Genomic DNA, 18936 nt, shown 5'->3' with positions numbered 1-18936 from the left:
AAAAAACAGACATTATACCGGGAATTATTTATTAACTGACATATGCATCAGGTTTTCACAACCACAGTGACACATATCACAGACAGTTAAATACATCCTGAGAACAAGCAACAGCACAGAGATTATATGCCACAGAGTGACACATGACGTGGTGACACAGTTCACTGTCCGCCACTAATCACCAGGAGGCTTCCTACTTGGGGCACACCTAAAATATTTCTTTATTTCATCAATTCTCCAATTAATCATTATTTTTTAAATAGTTTAAAATTATTGTTGGGCAGCACTGTTACTGTTTTTCAAACATTTTCAGGGTCAATTAGATCATTTATTTTGAGTTTTTTAAGGCAAATAAGGGATAATAATTGAATTTGCAATTACCCAAACGACTTTCTCCATACAGAACAAACATTGAGTCCTCGTTGTTTGTGGATCAAATATTCAATCATGGGACACTTTACTTTCTTTTTTCTGATTTTGTCTCATGATCCATATACAAAATGCTCTCTTAATTGTTTGCCTGTTTTTGTCCTATTAAGTGCTTGGTCGTGATTGTTGACAGCACAGTGATGGTTCAGTTTGGCTGTGAAACATGAACATCATTGAAAGGCAGTTTTACCACACTTAACATCTCACACATTTATTTCTCATTTGTCATGTTACCACATATCGTGGCCAAAGGACAAGCACGTTTATTTCAGGTTCTATTTAGCTAAGAGCATGGCTTTATTCCAGTGGGGCAGGAGTGATGCTGAAGGAAGAGGAGGATGAGGATGGAGGTGTTAGTTGCATCTGTGGAGAAGAGAAATTGTCATTCAGTTTGCAGGAATTTTATATTTCCAAACCGCAAAGCCACAAGTCAGTGTCACTTTAAAATGTAAGTAGTGTTTGATTATTACGAGAAAAGGGAACAAAGATAAACATATGTAATGAATATGATTATGCTTTAAGAAATAAATGCACAATGGAGATTTTATTTGACCTTTCTTTTCATATTTTATGCCTGTGTGGCTTTAATGTGTTTTCATAAAAGGTTATCTTCGAGCTTGCTTGATCGTCTCAAATATTCTATTTTTTATTGTATGATCTCAAGTTTAAAAAATGAAATAATTCCCATGACTTCAAGGTGGGAAGTGTAGTCTCACTGGCTAAACCCAGCTTCCACTACAGGTCAGATGTAACCAATATTACTATAATTATTATATTTACTTACCATATGCTAGTCCACACTTCTCTTCCCTCGGTAAATCACTGCAGAAGAAAAGGTTGAAGTGACATTAGAAAAATCATAAATTCTAAACTTTTTTACCAGTAACTTATGCAGAATAACATGCTCACCTGTACCGAGGTTACTCCCCGAGCAAGTCACTGAAAGAGCACAAAGAATTAACAAAAAAGTCAAATTCAGTTAACATGATGTAATTTGAGCATTTCATCCTGTAATGATCATCTACAGAGTTTGTCTTAACTTTGCTATTTTCCAATCCCAAATAAAGCTAATAAAATCCCTTTACAGGAGTTAAAAAAAACAGATGAAAATAGTGGTGAAACCCCTGTAAAAATCACTTTAAAACTGCGTAATATTGTGTTGTGTTACCGTGAGCTCACTGTCATACCTGAGTACAGCCTCTGGGGGCAGAACAGGACTTTGCTGCCCTCTGGTGTGAAGGGAGCCACCAGAACGCTATAGACGTCCCCACACTGGACGTTGTCAACTGAACAGCTGCTTTCTCCTGGAGAGGCGGTGCAGGTGTAGTTTCTGCTGCTGCCTGCCATCTCTGTGACGTAGCTATGGCTACTGCTGTCGCTGCGCCAGTAAACCCGCAGAGAGTTCCCAGCCAGTCTGTAGATCTTGACCCCTGATGGACAGCAGGCACCTGCAGGACACAGAGGGAGCCATGAAGTCATGTGTCTGTCTGTTATCTCAAAGGTTATGGTTGGTGGATATTTAGTGGATGATATATGGAGGCTGAAGAAACGTCAAAAAATAATACCTAAAATATATAAAGTATTTTTTCGTTGAAGGAGATATTATGAAGAATAACGCAACTAAAATGTTGAATTAATAAGCAATAAAGGGCACTGTTGGTCCGCTATGATATCAGCACACCGTTGCTCTTGTGTTACTTATATTTACATGCTTGCCTCCATATTGTTAGAAGCACACTGGAGAGTTGCATGAATAGAATGACACTCACTGGACGAGAAGCCCTGATAGGTGCAGTTGGAACTGCGCCCGCTGTGGCTGAATGCCTCCATGGTGACGGTGTAGTTGGTCCCGCAGGTGATGCATCCCATGAGGCAGTGGGAGTCCTGGGTGTGGCAGCGGGCTTCACCACGGGTCGATGTCAGAGAAGTGACGAACGAATGAGCTCCTTTGGCGTGAGACCACGAGACGTTGGTCACTGCCTGCGTCACCTGATCCACTGATAGACCGGCCGGGCAGCAGGGCTCTGGAAAGGAAGGTGATGTATGCAGATGTTAGGGGTGGAACACAAGGATGTATTCGTTAACACTGCAAAAAATAAATACCTGTATGGGGATTAAACAGGGCCTGGTTGTTAGAAATCTAATTAATATAGTAATTTAACCATTGTATCTAATAATAAGAGATATTAATATGTATAGCCTATACAAATTACTGCTGTACCCTTTAAATGTATTGAAATGCCAAACATGCATGAGGCTGTTGCCTTTTCAGTGAAATCATCATTCTTGAAATCAGTCTTTATTTACATGTTGCTGACGATGCATTCTATTTGTGGCGACCTGTCCGGACTTTTCCTGTTTTTTGTTTTGTTTTTCATGGACTTCACTTCCTGTCTGTGCTTTTTAATTGGATGGATCAATCCAAACCTTTGACCACACTCGCCTGTTTCCAGAGAGTCGGAGTAGCTAGGTAAGCTCTGGCCGTAGGGGCTGGTTGCCATGACGCTGACTTCATAAGTGGAGCCGCAGGGAAGGTCAGTGATGTCACAGCTGTTTCCGCTGGTGGTGCAGTTGTGTTTGCCATCATCTCCCATCGCAGTCACAGTGTAAGTAGCAGCCGCGTTGTTTGATGTCCAGCTGACACCGACGCAGGAGGAGTTTTTCGGATTCAGCATCAGATTCATCGGCATGCAGGGAGCTGATGGAGACGGAGACAGAGAAATTTGAATGTTGTTTCATATGAGTATTGTACTCCAAAATGTATGTGGAGTTCCAGTCAAATAGGGGAAAGATTTTTATTGCCGTTTCATGTAAAAATCTAGGAGCTTGGTAAATGAAAAACCGTAACTGAGTATTTGGATGCATACGACCAGATGTTTTGTACCTGTGTGTTTGGTGTGAGCTCCGCAGGCACGGTTGCATCCACTGATGTCATTGCAGGGCGTCACCACTACACTGTAGGGACTGTCGCAGCTGAGGTCAGAGAGGGCGCACACCGGTGCCGTGTCGTTACACAGGATGACCTCGGAACCGTCTGCAGCCTGTGTCTCGTACAGCTCTGCCCCCCGCGAGGCCGACCACGTGATCTCCAGAGTGTCGGTGCTCACCATGGAGACGGATACGTTGTCTGGACAACAGGGCACTAAAGACACATGGTGATGCACAAGTAAAAAGACATGCATATGTGTATGATTTTACCTGGAAGAGGAAGAAAACCACTCACAATGACTCAGAATCTTAAATCCTGAGGTGACGCGCTACTTACAGGTGGTATAGTTGAAAACCGGTCCTTGAGGACTGCTGCCAGCGCTGTTGTACGCAAACACAGACATCAGGTACGTGTAGCCACACTCGCAGTGGTAGGTGCAGTTGTTGCTGGTGGTGTTGCAGGTCTCCTCAGAGCCGTCGCCTCTCTTGATGAAGGCCACGTAGCTGTCGGCATGAGGCGCCGTGTCCCACATCAGCGTGCAGTTGCCTTCAGTCGACTCCACGAGGGCCAAAGACTCTGGTGGGCAAGGGACTGACAGAAGAGCACAGCAGGGAGGTTAGTCACACTTGTTCACTCTATGTGCTTTCAGAGCTGCGTCCAGAACCGCTATTGATGATGTCATGTATGGGGGGGTTTAGCTCAGGAGGTAGAGCGGGTTGACTGGCAACCGCAAGATTGCCGGTTCGATCCCCGGCTCCTCCTAGCTGAGTGCCTGGTGTCCCTGAGCAAGACACCTCACCCTAATTGCTCCTGACGAGCTGGCTGTCGCCCTGCGTGGTTGACTCTGCCGTCAGTGTGTGAATGTGTGAGTGAATGGGTGAATGACAGTCATTCCTGTAAAGCGCTTTGGAGAAAAGCGCTATATAAATGAGGCCATTTACCATTTATGTAGTGTCTTCTCTAAAGCACTCCTATCCAGTAATCAAACTGATAATATCAATTTTCAGATGTACTGGTATATTCAACTGTGATTCACCATAACATGCTTAATGTGGTATTAGACTTAGGGGGGAAGGCTAAAATAGTAGATCATGCTATATGTAATGTACCACAGTAGTAATATGCAGTGGTATGATAAAATATCTGGTAATTCACTAAGAAAATAACTTGATGGGGATGTTCCTGACTAATCCAGTGAATTAAATACCTGGAAAGCAAAGCACATCGTCATATTGATGCATAACAGATGAAAATGTATGCATGAATCCTACGTTATTTCCATAAATAAGGCCTGCTCGTTGATCGCTCATAGCGGCCTACACAACCAGATAGTTACCTTGGTAAATAAGACTTAATTTGATCCCACTTATGTCTGTGTAGGGTTAAAATCAAATCAAAGTCAAATTCTCTAAACCCATAAAATTGCGTGGATGTGATAAGAATGTCTAATGCTCACAGGTGATGAAGACCACGGGGTTGGATGGGTCGCTGGGCCCGGCCTCATTCCAGGCGGTGACGTGGATGGTGTGCACCTCTCCACAACCCACTCCCCACAGGGTGCAGGAGCTGGATGTGGAGTTACAGGTGCGGTTCTGGTCACTCATCACATGGTACTGGATGGTTCCGTAGACGTCCTGATTGAGTTCCCAGGACACAGAGATTCCAGCCACGCCGTTACTGGTCACCATGGAGACATTGGTGCAAGATGGTCTGGGAGGTCCTGTTAAAACACCACAAGGAAACTTAAAGACACGGCCAATGATATAAACACACATGAAAGCAGACACAGTTGAGTCATAGTTATCTAAGTACTCTCATTTTGATTATGTGAGTTGGCTGTAGTTTAAATAAAAGGTCCAGTGTGGAGCATTTCAGGGATCTATCAGCCGAAATGGACTATAATATTCACTGTTTTCATTAGTGTATAATCACCTGAAACTAAGACTTTTCTTCTTCTTTTTTCTCGATAGCAGAATGAGTCCTTTTTATCAACATGGTGGTGGAACATTCCGCCATGTTCTACCACCATGTTTCTACAAAAGCCCAGAAATGACAAACCAAAAACCCTTTCATGTTTTTCGTTGCCCCTTGGCATTGGAGATCGAGTATAAAAACACAACGAGACGTGTCTCCTCGCCTCCTTACTTGTTGTCTGGTTGACGTACGGACTGGCCTCTCCCTCTCGGCCCTCGATGTCCCAGGCGTAACCCTTGATGGTGTAGAGGGAGCCAGCGTCCAGGCCAGAGATGGTCAGATTGGTGTCGGAGGTGTTGTGTTTCATGTTGGTGTTGGAGCCAAGCTTGTATATAGACAGGGAGTACTGGACAGCTTGAGCAACGGGGGCCCAGGATACAACGATGGTGTCGTTGCTGGGTGAGGAGGTGGAGAGCTGAGGAGGGGGCAAGACTGCAGAAGAGAAAATTGATGAGATGCATTGAGATGCTGTTATATGTGTTTTGTATATGAAGACAGCTTTCAGGACCTTTTAAGTCTTTACAACAGTTGAGTCTCAATTTCAGTAGTCACAGATTACACCTATTGAGGTCACAATTTGACCTTCAGCCTTAGATTTCACATAGCTCCACTGCCTTTTAGGCACATACTGTATGAAAATATGTTTTCATGTTATTCTCCGGTGAACAATTTAGCTCAAATATGTGAACTTAAATTTAGATGTGAAAACTTTTTAGGTACATTTTTCCTGTTTTTTGTTTTTTTCCAATATCAGAAAGAAAACAAATATTTTTGAACATGTAAGGATGAACATGTTCATAAATTAATGTATATTTTCGTTCATTTGAATCCAAAAACATTCAGCAGCTTACATTTATGAAATCTGAGATGAATAATGGCACGGTGAACAAAAAATGGTGAAACTGCTTGTAGCATGTTAGTTTGGCTCATGTGGATCTCATTGCAGCCTGCCTCCCACTCAGGATGAGGTCAGCCATTGTGTTTGACATAGAAGGGGGTCAGGTTTAGTTACCACCGATACACGAGAGACCCGGGGGGCTCCTAGCATTTATTGGGTAAGAAAAACACTGATGCGTGTCTACATTCACCCACAGGAGGCCGACTGTACATCGTGGCTTTGCTATAGGACAATGAGGCAGATCAAGTGGCTCCTGCAGGGCATGACAGTTGATGGGAACAGTACATATTGTTTCTCAGTGAATGTGTGACTCATCTCTGTACACACAAACCAGCAATTTTTTCACTGAATATATTTATGAGGTTTTGATTCCTTGCTTGGAAGTAGAAACATGTACAGAAATAAAGAAAATGTGACAAACAACAGTGTACTTGTCTTTGCAGCCACAGGAAGAGATGTCTGGCTCCGGCCTCCACTGTTGGCAGCGATGACGCTGAGCGTGTACTCTGTGTACGGTGTGAGGGACTCGATCACAGCGGGGGAAGAGGGCACCGTGTCTTCTCTGAAGAAGCCATTGGTATTCTCGATCCGTACGATGTAATGAGTCGCCCCGGTCTCCAAGTTGAACTCCGCCATGAAGGCCGTGCTGTCCTTCGGCTTCACATTCTGAATGGCATCCATCATCTCAGGCGCTAAAATAGTCACAATTAGTTCAGAACAGGAATGGCGTCCAAGAAGAGGAAACATGCTGTTAAAATGTAACTGTAATTTTGTCTCCTCTCTCTGGCCATATTTAAGAAAAACACGCTGAATGTTACAATAATTCCCTCTTATATATTCACTGGACTAACAGTGACTCTCTGTGGTCCACTGCTCAGTGTACAACTGCCCATCTTTAAAGTAACATTTAGGTGCATTCATTTACATCAATATTAGTTATTATACTGGATTATTATTTACTTTTTTAGACTGCTTTCTGTGTTGACAGACACTCGGTGTGCCTGAATATGGCAGCATAATATTACTGTGCAAATTTCACAAAATTTTTCACTAAGAAGTAGAAAACAATCCCAATGACAAAATATATTTTTTAAACAGCTTGTTTTTTCAATTACAAAATCAAACAACAATGAAGCACTTAATAAAAACAATTGTGTTATTAAGTGCAAGTGTACCTCACCTGTGTATGACTCAACAGCTGCAGTGCTCAGTGCTGTATGGGAATTATCCAGAGCTTCAACTGTGAATATGTAGTTGGTGTTCGGGGACAGAGCGTTGACAGAGCCCAGCACTATGTTCGGACCAAATGTGGCAAAAGCAATGTGGCTGTTCGGCGAGCTTTTGGGGGCGACGGTGATCTTGTATGAGCTGGCTCCGGAGAACTTGGTCCATTTGAGAATCGCACCCTTAGATGATACTGTGAACATGGATACTTGGATAGCTGATGAGAGAGATGGAAGATTCAGAGGTCGTTATAGCACTCGTTTACACCACATATAATCAAGGTTTTCATACATACAATAATACAGTGAATTTATAATCAAATAGAACATACAGTACCTTGGGCTGCAGCCTGCAAATGTAGAAGAGAAAATAGATTATTAACAGTTGTTATGTAATTATTTTAAATTCAAGTTACTTCTAACTAGTTTAGATATTGCATTGTGCTCCTCCCTTTCCACATCAACATTTCCGTGCCTGAATTTGAAATAAGATAAATTATAACAAATGTAATTTATTATTATTTCATTACTGTACCTGTGAGCATATGGCCAGCAAGACAAAAATCACCAGCCACTTCATAATGCCCATTCTTCACGTCTGTCTCTTGAAACAATCCTCTTACTTTTCCTCACACTTGACAGCTTTTCTTAGATTTTTTTTTTTTTAAATGCTCCACTCTTAACTGTTTTACCGTTTCTTGAACGTATCCAGTATCTATGCCGGTTGAAATACCTGCATTTGGTCCCTCCCACTGGAGGCGAATGCCCAGTCATAGCAAAGCAGAGAGATGCACCCGAGGGCCGATTCAGGTTGGGTAGCATGAGAAGGAAACGCCTTTGTAGCCATGATATTCTATATTCAAGGATGTAGTCAAGATACCACACAATGTGGCATTATCGGGAACTGACAAAGGAATTAGATTCCCCTCGCTTAAGGCCTCAAATGACTCCCTTTTACACTGAAGTGTGAACGGTGTAATATATTTTTTAAAGGTTTCCATAAATATGAAAGCCTATTTCTGCCAGGAAAGTAAAAAATTAAGTCAAACCATTTGACTTTAATGTTATGAGTAAATCAAACTCAAAACCTCACAATTGTGACTAAATAAGTATAGTCCGACTTGAGTTGAAGTCAACTCATAATTTCGATTTAAGTCAAAATCCTGATTTATGATCACATAGTTCTTTCAAGATTATGATATAAAGTATCTCATAAATTGGACTTCAATTTCAAAACTTTTGACTTTATGTCATATTTATGCTGTCTTGTGTGTAATATGTTATAGTGTCATTTTGATTTGGTAAGTAAAGATTTTGTGCATCTCATAATTTGTATGTACTGCAAGTATTAAGTATCATCGGGTTTCTCTTTCACAGACATCTTTCACTTATCTCTGGCTGACATCAAAATTCATTTTTAAACAAAAAATTCTAGAACAAGAATAGATTTGAAAAATATGTCCTTTATATATTTAGGTTATCAATAAAAATCAATAATAATATAAAAATGAGGTCTATCTCCACGTTTTAATGTATACATTAATGCATCACAACTGACTACAAATGGGTCATTCTGCATCATGTGTACTTTTAATTTTTGGTACTTTAAAGTATATTTTTGATCCAAACGATTTTGTACTGTTACGTCAGTAACGTTTTGAATGCATGTCTTTTACTTGGCAATAAAAACTAGTAGCCTACATGCAAGAAGTTTGTCTTCTCCCAGAAATCTCCTTAGGTTTGGGCAACAAATATATTGGGTTAGGTGTATGGAAATCCCATGTTTTAGGTTCAAGTAAAGCCTCTTTCAGAAAGCCTCGAAGGGAACACGCCTCCCATACGCTAAAAACTACAGCAGCGCTCCGTCGCACACTTGTTGACGCAGATTACGTCAGAGTGTGAAGACATGGGACAGGAAGAGGCGCAGAATGAAAAAAAAAACAAGATGGCATCGGGGTCAGAACACGGGCTGAAAAGAATAGTGTGGAAAAGTAAGTTCACCCAAACGGGAGACTGTTTATTGTACGTATGACACGGGGTAACACTTCGTTCCCAAAACGTAAAGGTTTATTGACTACGTGCTGTTTTTATCGACCGTTTCTGCCTTTGTTTGTGACTTTGCATCTCCGAGTGACAGTTAAGTTCCATTCAGCTGTTCTTCGATGCGGACGTTTACTAACTTGAATTGGGGGAAAGACTCGATATGGCAGGCTAATAACCGCAGAAGAAAGTTAGCTTAACACTTGGCATCGTTGTTTACCAACGCTTCACTGGCGTTGCCGCTTGTTTCCGTCTTTTGGAGAGGCTAACTTTCTTCCTCCTGGAGCCCCGCCTCTCACCAGCAGGCTAACGTCAACACAGAGAAGCGTTGAGTTATCTTTGAAACGTGTGAAATCATCACCGTCACACTCACTCCTCGGGTCTTCAGACAACGCTTCATGTAGCTTAAACGGATCCAGTCTAACACAACGTTGACGTAAAACCCCCAACCTATATCATGAAAGGGAACAAAAGAACTGAGTGGCATACTCAGTTCTTTTGTTGATGTTGATGTGTTGATTCCACTTTACACACTACAAATCACACACAAAATTACCATGAAGATCTCAACAAAAACGAAAAAGATATTAGTTTTTGTAGCTAGCTAATGTAAGGTACGGATGCATGCAGGGTTGTTTTATTACTGCACCAGTTTAAGTCAGATAGGGCGATTCAACTGCCTTGATTTCTACACTCATTTTATCTAATGAGTGTAATCAGAATGACTTGCTTTGTCAATCGTCAAACATCGCTATCTCTTACATGGCATGCAAGTCTAAGAACATGTTCGTCAAAACTGCTGCAAACACATTATTCATGATTATTCATAATTTTCCCAGTGATTTATGTAGTTGGTAAAATATGAAAAATAAATAACAATGATGCCTATCACAAATTTGAAGACCCTAAAATGATATGAACCACAACAGCAAACAGTTATTTGATCAATGACTAATGTAACTAGCTTTTTGGTATTCCTGAGTCTGTATTGTTTACTCATCTTTTACAGGGATAAAAGATACCATTATTACAGACTGCAGGAAATCTGAAGTATGGAAGGTAGGACAACCCTCCACGGACTAAGTAATATCCTAAGATTATAATTGTACAAATAGACCGAGATCCAACTTTTATCTGATTGTTTCCACATATGTACTGACTCAAAATATATTTGTAATTTCCACCAACTATTACAGTGTGATGCATAATCCGACTGACCACTACTGATTCTTCACAGATATTGATTTTGGACCCCTTCACCACCAAACTCCTCTCATCATGCTGCAAAATGTCCGATCTGATGACGGAGAAAATAACAAGTATGTTTATTTAGCAGTGACACTCATTTTGATATAATCCTGGTGTCTGTATGTGGATGTCTGTTACTGCACTGTTGAAGAGATATTGTGTTTCTTTAGTTGTGGAGGACCTGTTCAAAAGCAGAGAGCCTGTTCCAGAAATGAAGGCTATCTACTTCATGACGCCAACCGCTAAGGTTTGCCATTATAAGCCTGTCATGTTAATGATGTAATTTTTTTGTACATTTTTAGATTCAGGTTATCATTTCTGCAAAATTAGTTTTCATTCTGGTGATGTCTTATCTTAAATTGAATGTCCTTTTGTAGTGCGTGGATGCCTTCATTGCTGACTTCAAGTCCAAACCTAAATATAAATCAGCATATGTTTATTTCACTGACTGTAAGTAACTTCAATCATTACTTTAATCTATTACAATTCCAAAAATAACTGACAAAAAGATATTCTATATAACATGAATATATATCATTTTATCATCACCATCATTCTTTTTTTTTTTTATTAAACAGATAACATACAAACTAAAAGCTTTTTGCTCCTACAGACTGTCCGGATGACCTGTTCATCAAAATGAAGCTGCACTGTGCAAAGTACATACGAGTCTGTAAGGAAATAAACATGTCCTTCATGCCACAAGAGGCACAAGTGAGTGTGTTCTTTTCTAATACCGCGTTTCCTCTTTTTATCCAGACAGTTCCTTGTTAAATAGGGAAAGTTAACTAATGTTGCTTCTATGAGGAAGACATTGGGGTGTTGGCTGTTATGATGTAATGGCTTTATAAATGTTGTACTGTCCCAGTGCCATGGCAACTCTAACTGGATGTTCTCTGTATTTTGAAAAAAACAAAAAAGGTTTTCACTTTTTTACAAAGTAAATTAGACTTCTAATGATTGCTGTCAATGTTCATTAATTCTGTTAATATGCATTTATTTCTGGAGTCAGAAAAATGATCAGAAAGTAAAATGTTCAATGCTTTTCAGGTGTTCACATGTGGTAATCCGGAGGCTTTCCACAGCATCTACAGTCCCAACAGTCAGGACAAAAAGAAGACACTGGAGGGACTCGCAGACCAGCTCGTCACGCTCTGTGCCACGTTGGACGAGTACCCGGGGGTCAGATACAAGAAGTAAGCCAGCGAAGGTTTGGTTTCTCAGCTTACAACACACCTTCGCCTCCAACCAGTGAGACATTTCATGAGAAATGCTGGAACCGAGATGGTGGTACATTATTTAACTGTATAAGAAAATAATAGGAGCTTAAATACAGTCGCAAATGTCACCATAGGTCAGAACAGCCAAGCATTTAAATTTTTATCATCTTAGAAGTACAATTTAATTTTCTATTTTTATTATCGCATGCATACATGTGCGCAAAGCATCAATCAGACCATATCAAACCAAACTAAGAAATGCCAAAACAAAATGACGAAAAGGAACAAAATGTCTCAATAGCTCTAACAAATGGTATCAATGCAACCTTGGTGCGTTTTGACTCGACTGTGTTAACTCATGAAAAACTATTTATATCATAACTAGAGACAGCAACATGGAGAACGCCAAGACCTTTGCAGAGCTGGTGGACAACAAACTGGCCAAACACTACGAGCTGGATGAAGGTGGCAAGAAAAAGGTGAGACACCTGCTGAACAAAGAACAAAAAGGTTTTAGCCCAGGGAGTAAATGTGAACCTGATAAGACTGTATTATTTTCCACCAGCAACGTATTAAAGAAAGTCAATATCCCTCCTTTGCCTTAAGCAAATTAGAATAATGTTGCTCTTCCCCAGAAATGTAAAATGGGAAGATTATGCACCTGTTAGGTAGCAAGAAACGAGCCAAATGTTACTTTAAAATATAGCCACTCTTTTCATTTTCATCAACTTTATCTTTGCCTTCCCCCCTCACAACAAGGGGAAGACCCAGGCCCAGCTGCTGATAGTGGAGAGAGGTTTTGATCCTGTCAGCCCCATCCTGCATGAGCTGACCTACCAGGCCATGGCTTACGACCTCCTGGACATTCAGAATGACACCTACATGTAATACAAGCTTTTCCTACTGAATCTGACTTTATCCACACATACACAATATGTTTACTGCCCTGCTCATATTGCAGACAATCTTTTTTTTTATTTTTTAAATGGAGACAATATAGCTTCAACAAATAACTGGTTATTTTTGTTGCCAGGTACAAGGCTAAAGATGGCTCCGAGAAGGAGGCCTTTCTGAATGAGGACGACATGCTCTGGGTTAACCTGAGGCACAAGCACATTGCTGAGGTCTCAGAGTAAGTGTGCGCTATCTGAAAGATGTAGGTGTCCCTTTTCTGTTTTCCTCGCCCCAACCCTAACTCAATATTATTTCTCGTAATAGACAAATCCGCAAGTTGGTAAAAGAAATCTCTGCCAACAATAAACAGCCAGATAAGAAGGTACAGTGCTGTCATTTCTTGTCATGTGCTCCTCTTAATCTAATCAGTTCTTCATACTTTAAAGTCTTCTCTTTTTTCAGATCACCATTACCAATTTGGCCCAGATGATGAAAAAGATGCCCTCATTCCGTAAAAATGTGACTGAGGTATGTGGTACCAGTGTTAGTTAAGTTGCTTTTAGAGTGGTATATTTAATTATAGAGCTAAGTGATCATAATGATGTGGTGGCGTGGGGTTAAGTCCGTTCTCTCTGTCTGAATTCTAGAAAACTCTTCATCTCCAGTTGGCCGAGGACTGCATGCAACTTTTCCCAAACAATGTGGAGAAACTCTGCAAAGCTGAACAGGTCTGTCTGTGCTCCGTCATCTGTTTTAGTGGAACAAGTGTGCAATATTTTTACCACTTAACAAGTCAGCGGGTGGGTGTAGTTTAAGTGAGGAGGGATTGAATGTTTCCAGGGAGCATCTGCCCTTCAGCAAGACACTGGCTCCCAATGAGCTCCAGAGTACTGTTAGGCTATCGTGTATGACCTCTAGCCGACTCAATGGAGTTGTGTTAGTTGCTTCCAAATGTGAAATGTGGAGCTTTATGAATACATATTAACAAAGTGTGATTGTTCACTGAGATTAAAATGGCTTGTTTCTGTGTAGGACCTTGCAGTGGGATCCGATGTGGAGGGGGTGAAGGTGAAAGATCCCATGAGGACCCTGCTGCCTGTGCTGCTTCATCCGTACAGCACCTACGACAAGATCAGAGCTGTGCTGCTCTACATCTTCAGCCTCAGTGGTACACCAAACCTCTCCTGCAGCAGACTGGTCTCCCGTCTGTTCATTCGTGTCCTGTAAAGTGGTATTTTCTGTCGGTGTTACCAAGCCACGTTAAAAGAACAGTGGAAGGCAATGAGAATCACTCAGTCAGGATATAAATTGTTGGGCTGTTTTTCCTGGAAGACATTCTCAGATGATTACTAGTCCTAAGATGTCACAAACTATGCAGTAATTGATTTAATTTTCAGTAGACCACATAAATATAATAAATAAACATAAATATACCGCAGCATATTTGTGGTGATGTCACAGATGTGGATATCCTTCCCAGTTAAGAGTAATAGATAATTCCTTTCAAAAAGACCATGAAGGATCTAAAACCTGAACACTTTCTTGTTGATAAATACCTTCATTGCTAATTATTCCACTAAGACTGTGCCTGCCAGAATGTCATGCTGGTTTGTTTGTGTGTAAACAGGAACAACAGATGAGAACTTGAGCAAACTCATCCAGCATGTAAAGATCGAAGAAGAACGAGAATTTATCCTGAACTGGAAAGAGCTGGGGGTCCCTATCATCACGTCGGTACGTGTGAATGCTTGTCTCTATTCAGTTCTGTCATTCAGTCTCTCCTGAATCCTGATAACTGTCTCTCGTACTTTTGTTTCCAGCCTAGTTTCTTCCCTCGCAAACCAACGAGACGTGATCGTTCTCAGAATGAGACTTACAACCTTTCAAGATGGACCCCTGTCATAAAAGATGTGATGGAGGTCAGTGGGAGGAAATGTCCATATTGGATAATGTGTTATATTAACAGCTATCATCTCTTCATGATCACACAGCATTTACACCATTATTTTATTTACATATAATTATTTGAAAAGTCTTTGTGGGTGCATTCACTTTGTTTTAGAGGAAGTTTAGCAACTATGGATACTGTAATGATTGGAGTAGCCTAAATCCAGAGAAAAGAATCTGCGTGCAGCTTGATAGCAGTGCTTTAAAGTGTGTATGGATGGGATGTAGGATGGGAACAATCTGTGAAAATGCCTCAGAAGATGGTTATCAGATTCAGGTCATCTGTTAGGCAGTGTCACCTATGTTTGTGTTGTTCTACACTGCGCCATAAAAGATGTAATCTCAGCATCTATAAGGCACAATAATGCACCACCCTGGGGATGATCCTCTTGTCCTCGAATGCTTTTACAGTTTTTAAAATGTGTTCCACGTCAGAGGTTATTATGGTGAGGTGGGGTGTTTTGAGGAAACAGAGATTGGATGTCACCGTCGCCTCCTACCTTCTCTAGGCTTATACTGTAAAAAGAGCGTGGTCATTGCGATGACGGGGCATGTGATGACGTTTTTTTTTTAATAGTCATTTGTTTTGGGGCTGATAAGTTACATGAGCTGTAAGCCAAATAATATATCAGCTATCACGCTGTTACATTTCAAAAGAAGAGTCCCGTTCTCAGAAATATATGGGAATTAAAAGACTGTGGTTCATAAAATAAGGTTATTTTTAAAACCAAATGACTCTCAGTTCTGTAATGTCATAGAACTGAAAATGTGATTTCTATGTACCGTAATTGGAATGTTAAAAACAGGTTGAATTACATTGAAAAATAATCCAAAATGGAAGTGCTCTGGTTGATCTGTAACATAATAACTTCTTTTGTCTATTCTTCTCATTTGCCCTTTTCTTTCTTGTTATGACCTGGAAATTAATATCTGAGCAGTCTTCAAAACCTGAGCACCTGGTTTCCTGTAAACTGGTGAACAGTTTCCTCCAGCAGGAAACAGACTCGTTTTTATTGTGTGACCGCATCCATTCTGAAACCAATCTGTTCTTTCATGTCATGTTCAGCAACAACTGGAGTTTGGTTCTTTACAGAGGGGTCTTCTACTTTGAAGAAGTTTCACAGACTGTAAATTAAAATGTCAGATTTATTTTCTAAATGTGGAGGGTAGCACCCCCACCTGAAATCCAACCCCATGTCTGAAACCTGGTATTAAATGTTGGCTTGTTGGTTAGACAGTATTTGTATTTGATGAACTTTGATCAGTTTGCTTCTCAGTCTGTGATAACTTTAGTAAGGTGACCACTGAGCTGTTGTACAATTGTACATATTGCTTAGAGGATTTAGTTTATGTGCGTATGAATGCAAGCAGGACACATCACATAAGTACAAGCAAGAGTCAGTACTCAAATGTATCATATCGATCCCATAGATTTGGTCTCTATGGGACAGATTAATTCAACTCTGTTACTTTCAGGACGCCGTGGAAAACAAACTGGACACCAAAGAGTGGCCGCACCAGTCTGAGTGTCCTGCTGCCTGGAACGGCTCTGGGGCTGTCAGGTACAGATGATTTTGTTTGTAGTCACACTAGACCTGGGTCAATAGTTCCTGGAAATCATGATAAATGTTTTCATCTATTTCAACACTTCTTTACACCAGCAGTTACTGTTTTACACACAGCAGGTTCCAATTTGCTTCAGACAAATGCAGACAGTAAGATGTTAACTTAGCGCCCTCTTGTGGTGATTATGCTGCAACATTCAGCTCCAGCTATGGTATAATGTGGTGTTTTTTTTTTTGTTTTTGTTTTTTACTGCCACCAGGTTTACTCACAATAATGATCTGGTTCTGTTTATTGGACTTAGAGTGTGTATCCATCGTCGCCTCTATATCTTTCTTGACAGGATTTTCTTTCCATAATTTGTATATGCAGTTCCAATTTTTTTGTCTTTTCATGTGTTGTCTCAGTAAACGTCTGTTGTCCACCCTCTGCTCCACAGTGCCCGTCAGAAGCACAAAGCCAGTTCTCAGGACGAGCGCAGGACCGGCTCTCGCCTCATTGTTTTTGTTCTCGGAGGAATCAGCTACTCTGAGATGCGTTGTGCCTACGAGGTCACCCAGGCAGTAAAATCCTGCGAGGTCATCATAGGTGAGCATTAATACAACATTTTTCAGCTCTTTGAATTCACTTTAATTTACCTGAGGAGTTTCTACTCACTGACTATGCAAGGAACATTTCTGTAGATCTGATTTAATCCGGTTGGTGACTTGTTTGAGTTTTACACCACCTACTGGAGCAAGTCAGAATTGTGAATGGGTTTATTCTGTAATCTGTGTTGTAACTGTTCAGTCTACTTTGTTTCCAGGGTCTTCTCACATTTTGACCCCGACTGGTCTCCTGAATGACATCAAGGCTCTGAGCAAAGGCCCCATGGAGACTTTTACAATAGAGGAAAGGACCAACGCCTGAGAGATCTCCAAGTAACACCTCCCCAAACATCCCCTGCCTCCTCACATCTCATAATACTCAGCACAGTGTACTCAACTCAACTTCCTCAATGGAAAACTGAAGGGAATTTATACCTATTAGTAATTATTTACTTCATGCTTTAACACTCTTTTCAAACCTGGTGCACATCTGCAGTCGGCAGTTCTCTTTCGACTAGGTCAACAACTAAGGTTATGGCCTTCTTATGTTCATTTAATTCATATTTTGCTAATTGTCATTTGATTATATAGATCACATGCTTTCATCCCAATGTAACAATTTATGTAAAAAAATCTCTAATCTGCCTATGCGGTTGTGTTCATGAAAGAGATTCCGCTTATGTTGCACATTGAAAGACTCTCTGAGAAAGTCTCCCGTTGGAAAGTAGCACGAAGCTGTATATAGTGTATGTAAGTGCCGAATCCCTGCTATGTCATTCTGACTTTTCCAGTCACACTTTATATAATTTTGAAGAGTATTTACGTTTTTGTTTAATTGAACAGCTGACTAATAAATGGATGAAGTGGTTCAAATCGGGTCTGAGTTCTAATTACATTCACGGTTAACGTTGCCTTGTTCTGGATCGGGATTGAGCGTGACGAGCAAGGTGACCTTGAAAGTGCTGAAATTGAAACCTGATTCTAGATATTCATCTTGCGTTTCCCTCAAGAACAGGCTTGTTGTTTGAATGCATACATTTTCATTGAGTGAATAATTTGTTGACAGAATGATGGTAAGAGCACTTAATCTCCCTGGTCCATCAAATCAGCGGTAACTTGATCATAACAAAAAACGCCCTCATATAAATGGAAAACATGTTCAATAGACAAGTCCACAAAACATGAACCAAAGACATTATGAGGCTTCTTTAATGTTAAAGATCAAATCTGCCCTACTTCTCCTACAGGCATGAGGTTTTATTTACATGTTATATAGCTTGTTCAGGAGTGGACACAATACAGAAAAGTGTCATTTCCTGTGTTTTTCTGAAAGGTGAAAACTTGAGAGCAGTGTTGAAACTTTAAGTGATGAGGAGGCTTTGTCCTGTAAGTTAATGGAACAAACACTATATAGGAGATTGGATTTATAGAACATGAATGGAGGGATGATTTAGTGCAATTTGTGGTATAACCGAATAGCACAAAAGAACGGTGGCGAATGAATGAAGGGAAGCATTTCATGGGGTCAGAAGAACAAGTTGCGTAAAATATTGTCATTATTTCTTCATAATAGCGCTGTCCTGGATTTAAAGCAGAGACGTGGTTAAGCAATTATAGAAAGGGTGTTAATATGTTTATAGATTGAATATAGTAACAGATCAGCAAAATGTTTGTTGTGTTTTCACGGTGAAGCTGCAGAAAAGGACACAAATCTGATTCCCTTTGATTATTCAGAGCACAAACATGTCCGTTGTGATTAAACTAGAGAACAGTGTGGCTATTTTACAGTGCACAGTAAATAATTTAACATAGCAACACTTAAGAAAATACACAACACAGGATATATTAGAATACACTATAAATATACCAAACTACTCCAACCAAAATATAAATATAAGATGATTATATTCATTGGAGATGTGTGAAAAGAAAAATCCACAACGTGCTCAGAGCAAAAGAGTGGAGTCGGGTTGAAATGGAAACG

At 40.4% G+C, this 18936-nt stretch overlaps 2 protein-coding genes across 2 annotated transcripts; one reads left to right on the top strand and one right to left on the bottom strand.

Annotated features, from left to right (window-relative positions):
• Positions 1-690: 690 nt before the first annotated feature.
• LOC311015273 (fibronectin type III domain-containing protein 7-like) lies at positions 691-8808 on the bottom strand. The gene is given in 14 exon segments (XM_084012400.1): positions 691-792; positions 1214-1251; positions 1339-1368; positions 1617-1877; positions 2199-2451; positions 2868-3127; positions 3314-3571; positions 3695-3949; positions 4815-5078; positions 5504-5764; positions 6662-7059; positions 7380-7686; positions 7791-7803; positions 7989-8808. Coding segments are annotated over 13 exon segments (2646 nt in total). The 5' UTR covers positions 8043-8808; the 3' UTR covers positions 691-792; positions 1214-1219.
• Positions 8809-9333: 525 nt separating this feature from the next.
• On the top strand, positions 9334-17819 carry stxbp3 (syntaxin binding protein 3). Its single transcript, XM_084010748.1, has 19 exons — positions 9334-9444; positions 10503-10552; positions 10731-10812; positions 10912-10988; positions 11119-11191; positions 11355-11455; positions 11792-11937; positions 12347-12440; positions 12721-12845; positions 12995-13093; positions 13180-13237; positions 13318-13383; positions 13503-13583; positions 13888-14023; positions 14483-14589; positions 14676-14774; positions 16279-16364; positions 16805-16953; positions 17171-17819. The coding sequence occupies exons 1-19, from the start codon at positions 9360-9362 to the stop codon at positions 17272-17274; spliced, it is 1818 nt and encodes a 605-aa protein (XP_083866874.1). The 5' UTR covers positions 9334-9359; the 3' UTR covers positions 17275-17819.
• The last annotated feature ends 1117 nt before the right edge of the window (positions 17820-18936 follow it).

Source organism: Eutrigla gurnardus, assembly GCF_963514095.1.
Source record: "Eutrigla gurnardus genome assembly, chromosome: 6".
Lineage (NCBI taxonomy): Eukaryota > Metazoa > Chordata > Actinopteri > Perciformes > Triglidae > Eutrigla > Eutrigla gurnardus.
This window is presented reverse-complemented; position numbering and strand designations above follow the sequence as displayed.

Coding starts and splice junctions, on each gene's coding strand:
- stxbp3 (XM_084010748.1), top strand. CDS start 9,360: ATGGGACAGGAAGAGGCGCAGAATGAAAAAAAAAACAAGATGGCATCG. Junction 10,813..10,911: donor GATGACGGAGAAAATAACAA/GTATGTTTATTT, acceptor GTGTTTCTTTAG/TTGTGGAGGACCTGTTCAAA. Junction 10,989..11,118: donor TCATGACGCCAACCGCTAAG/GTTTGCCATTAT, acceptor GTCCTTTTGTAG/TGCGTGGATGCCTTCATTGC.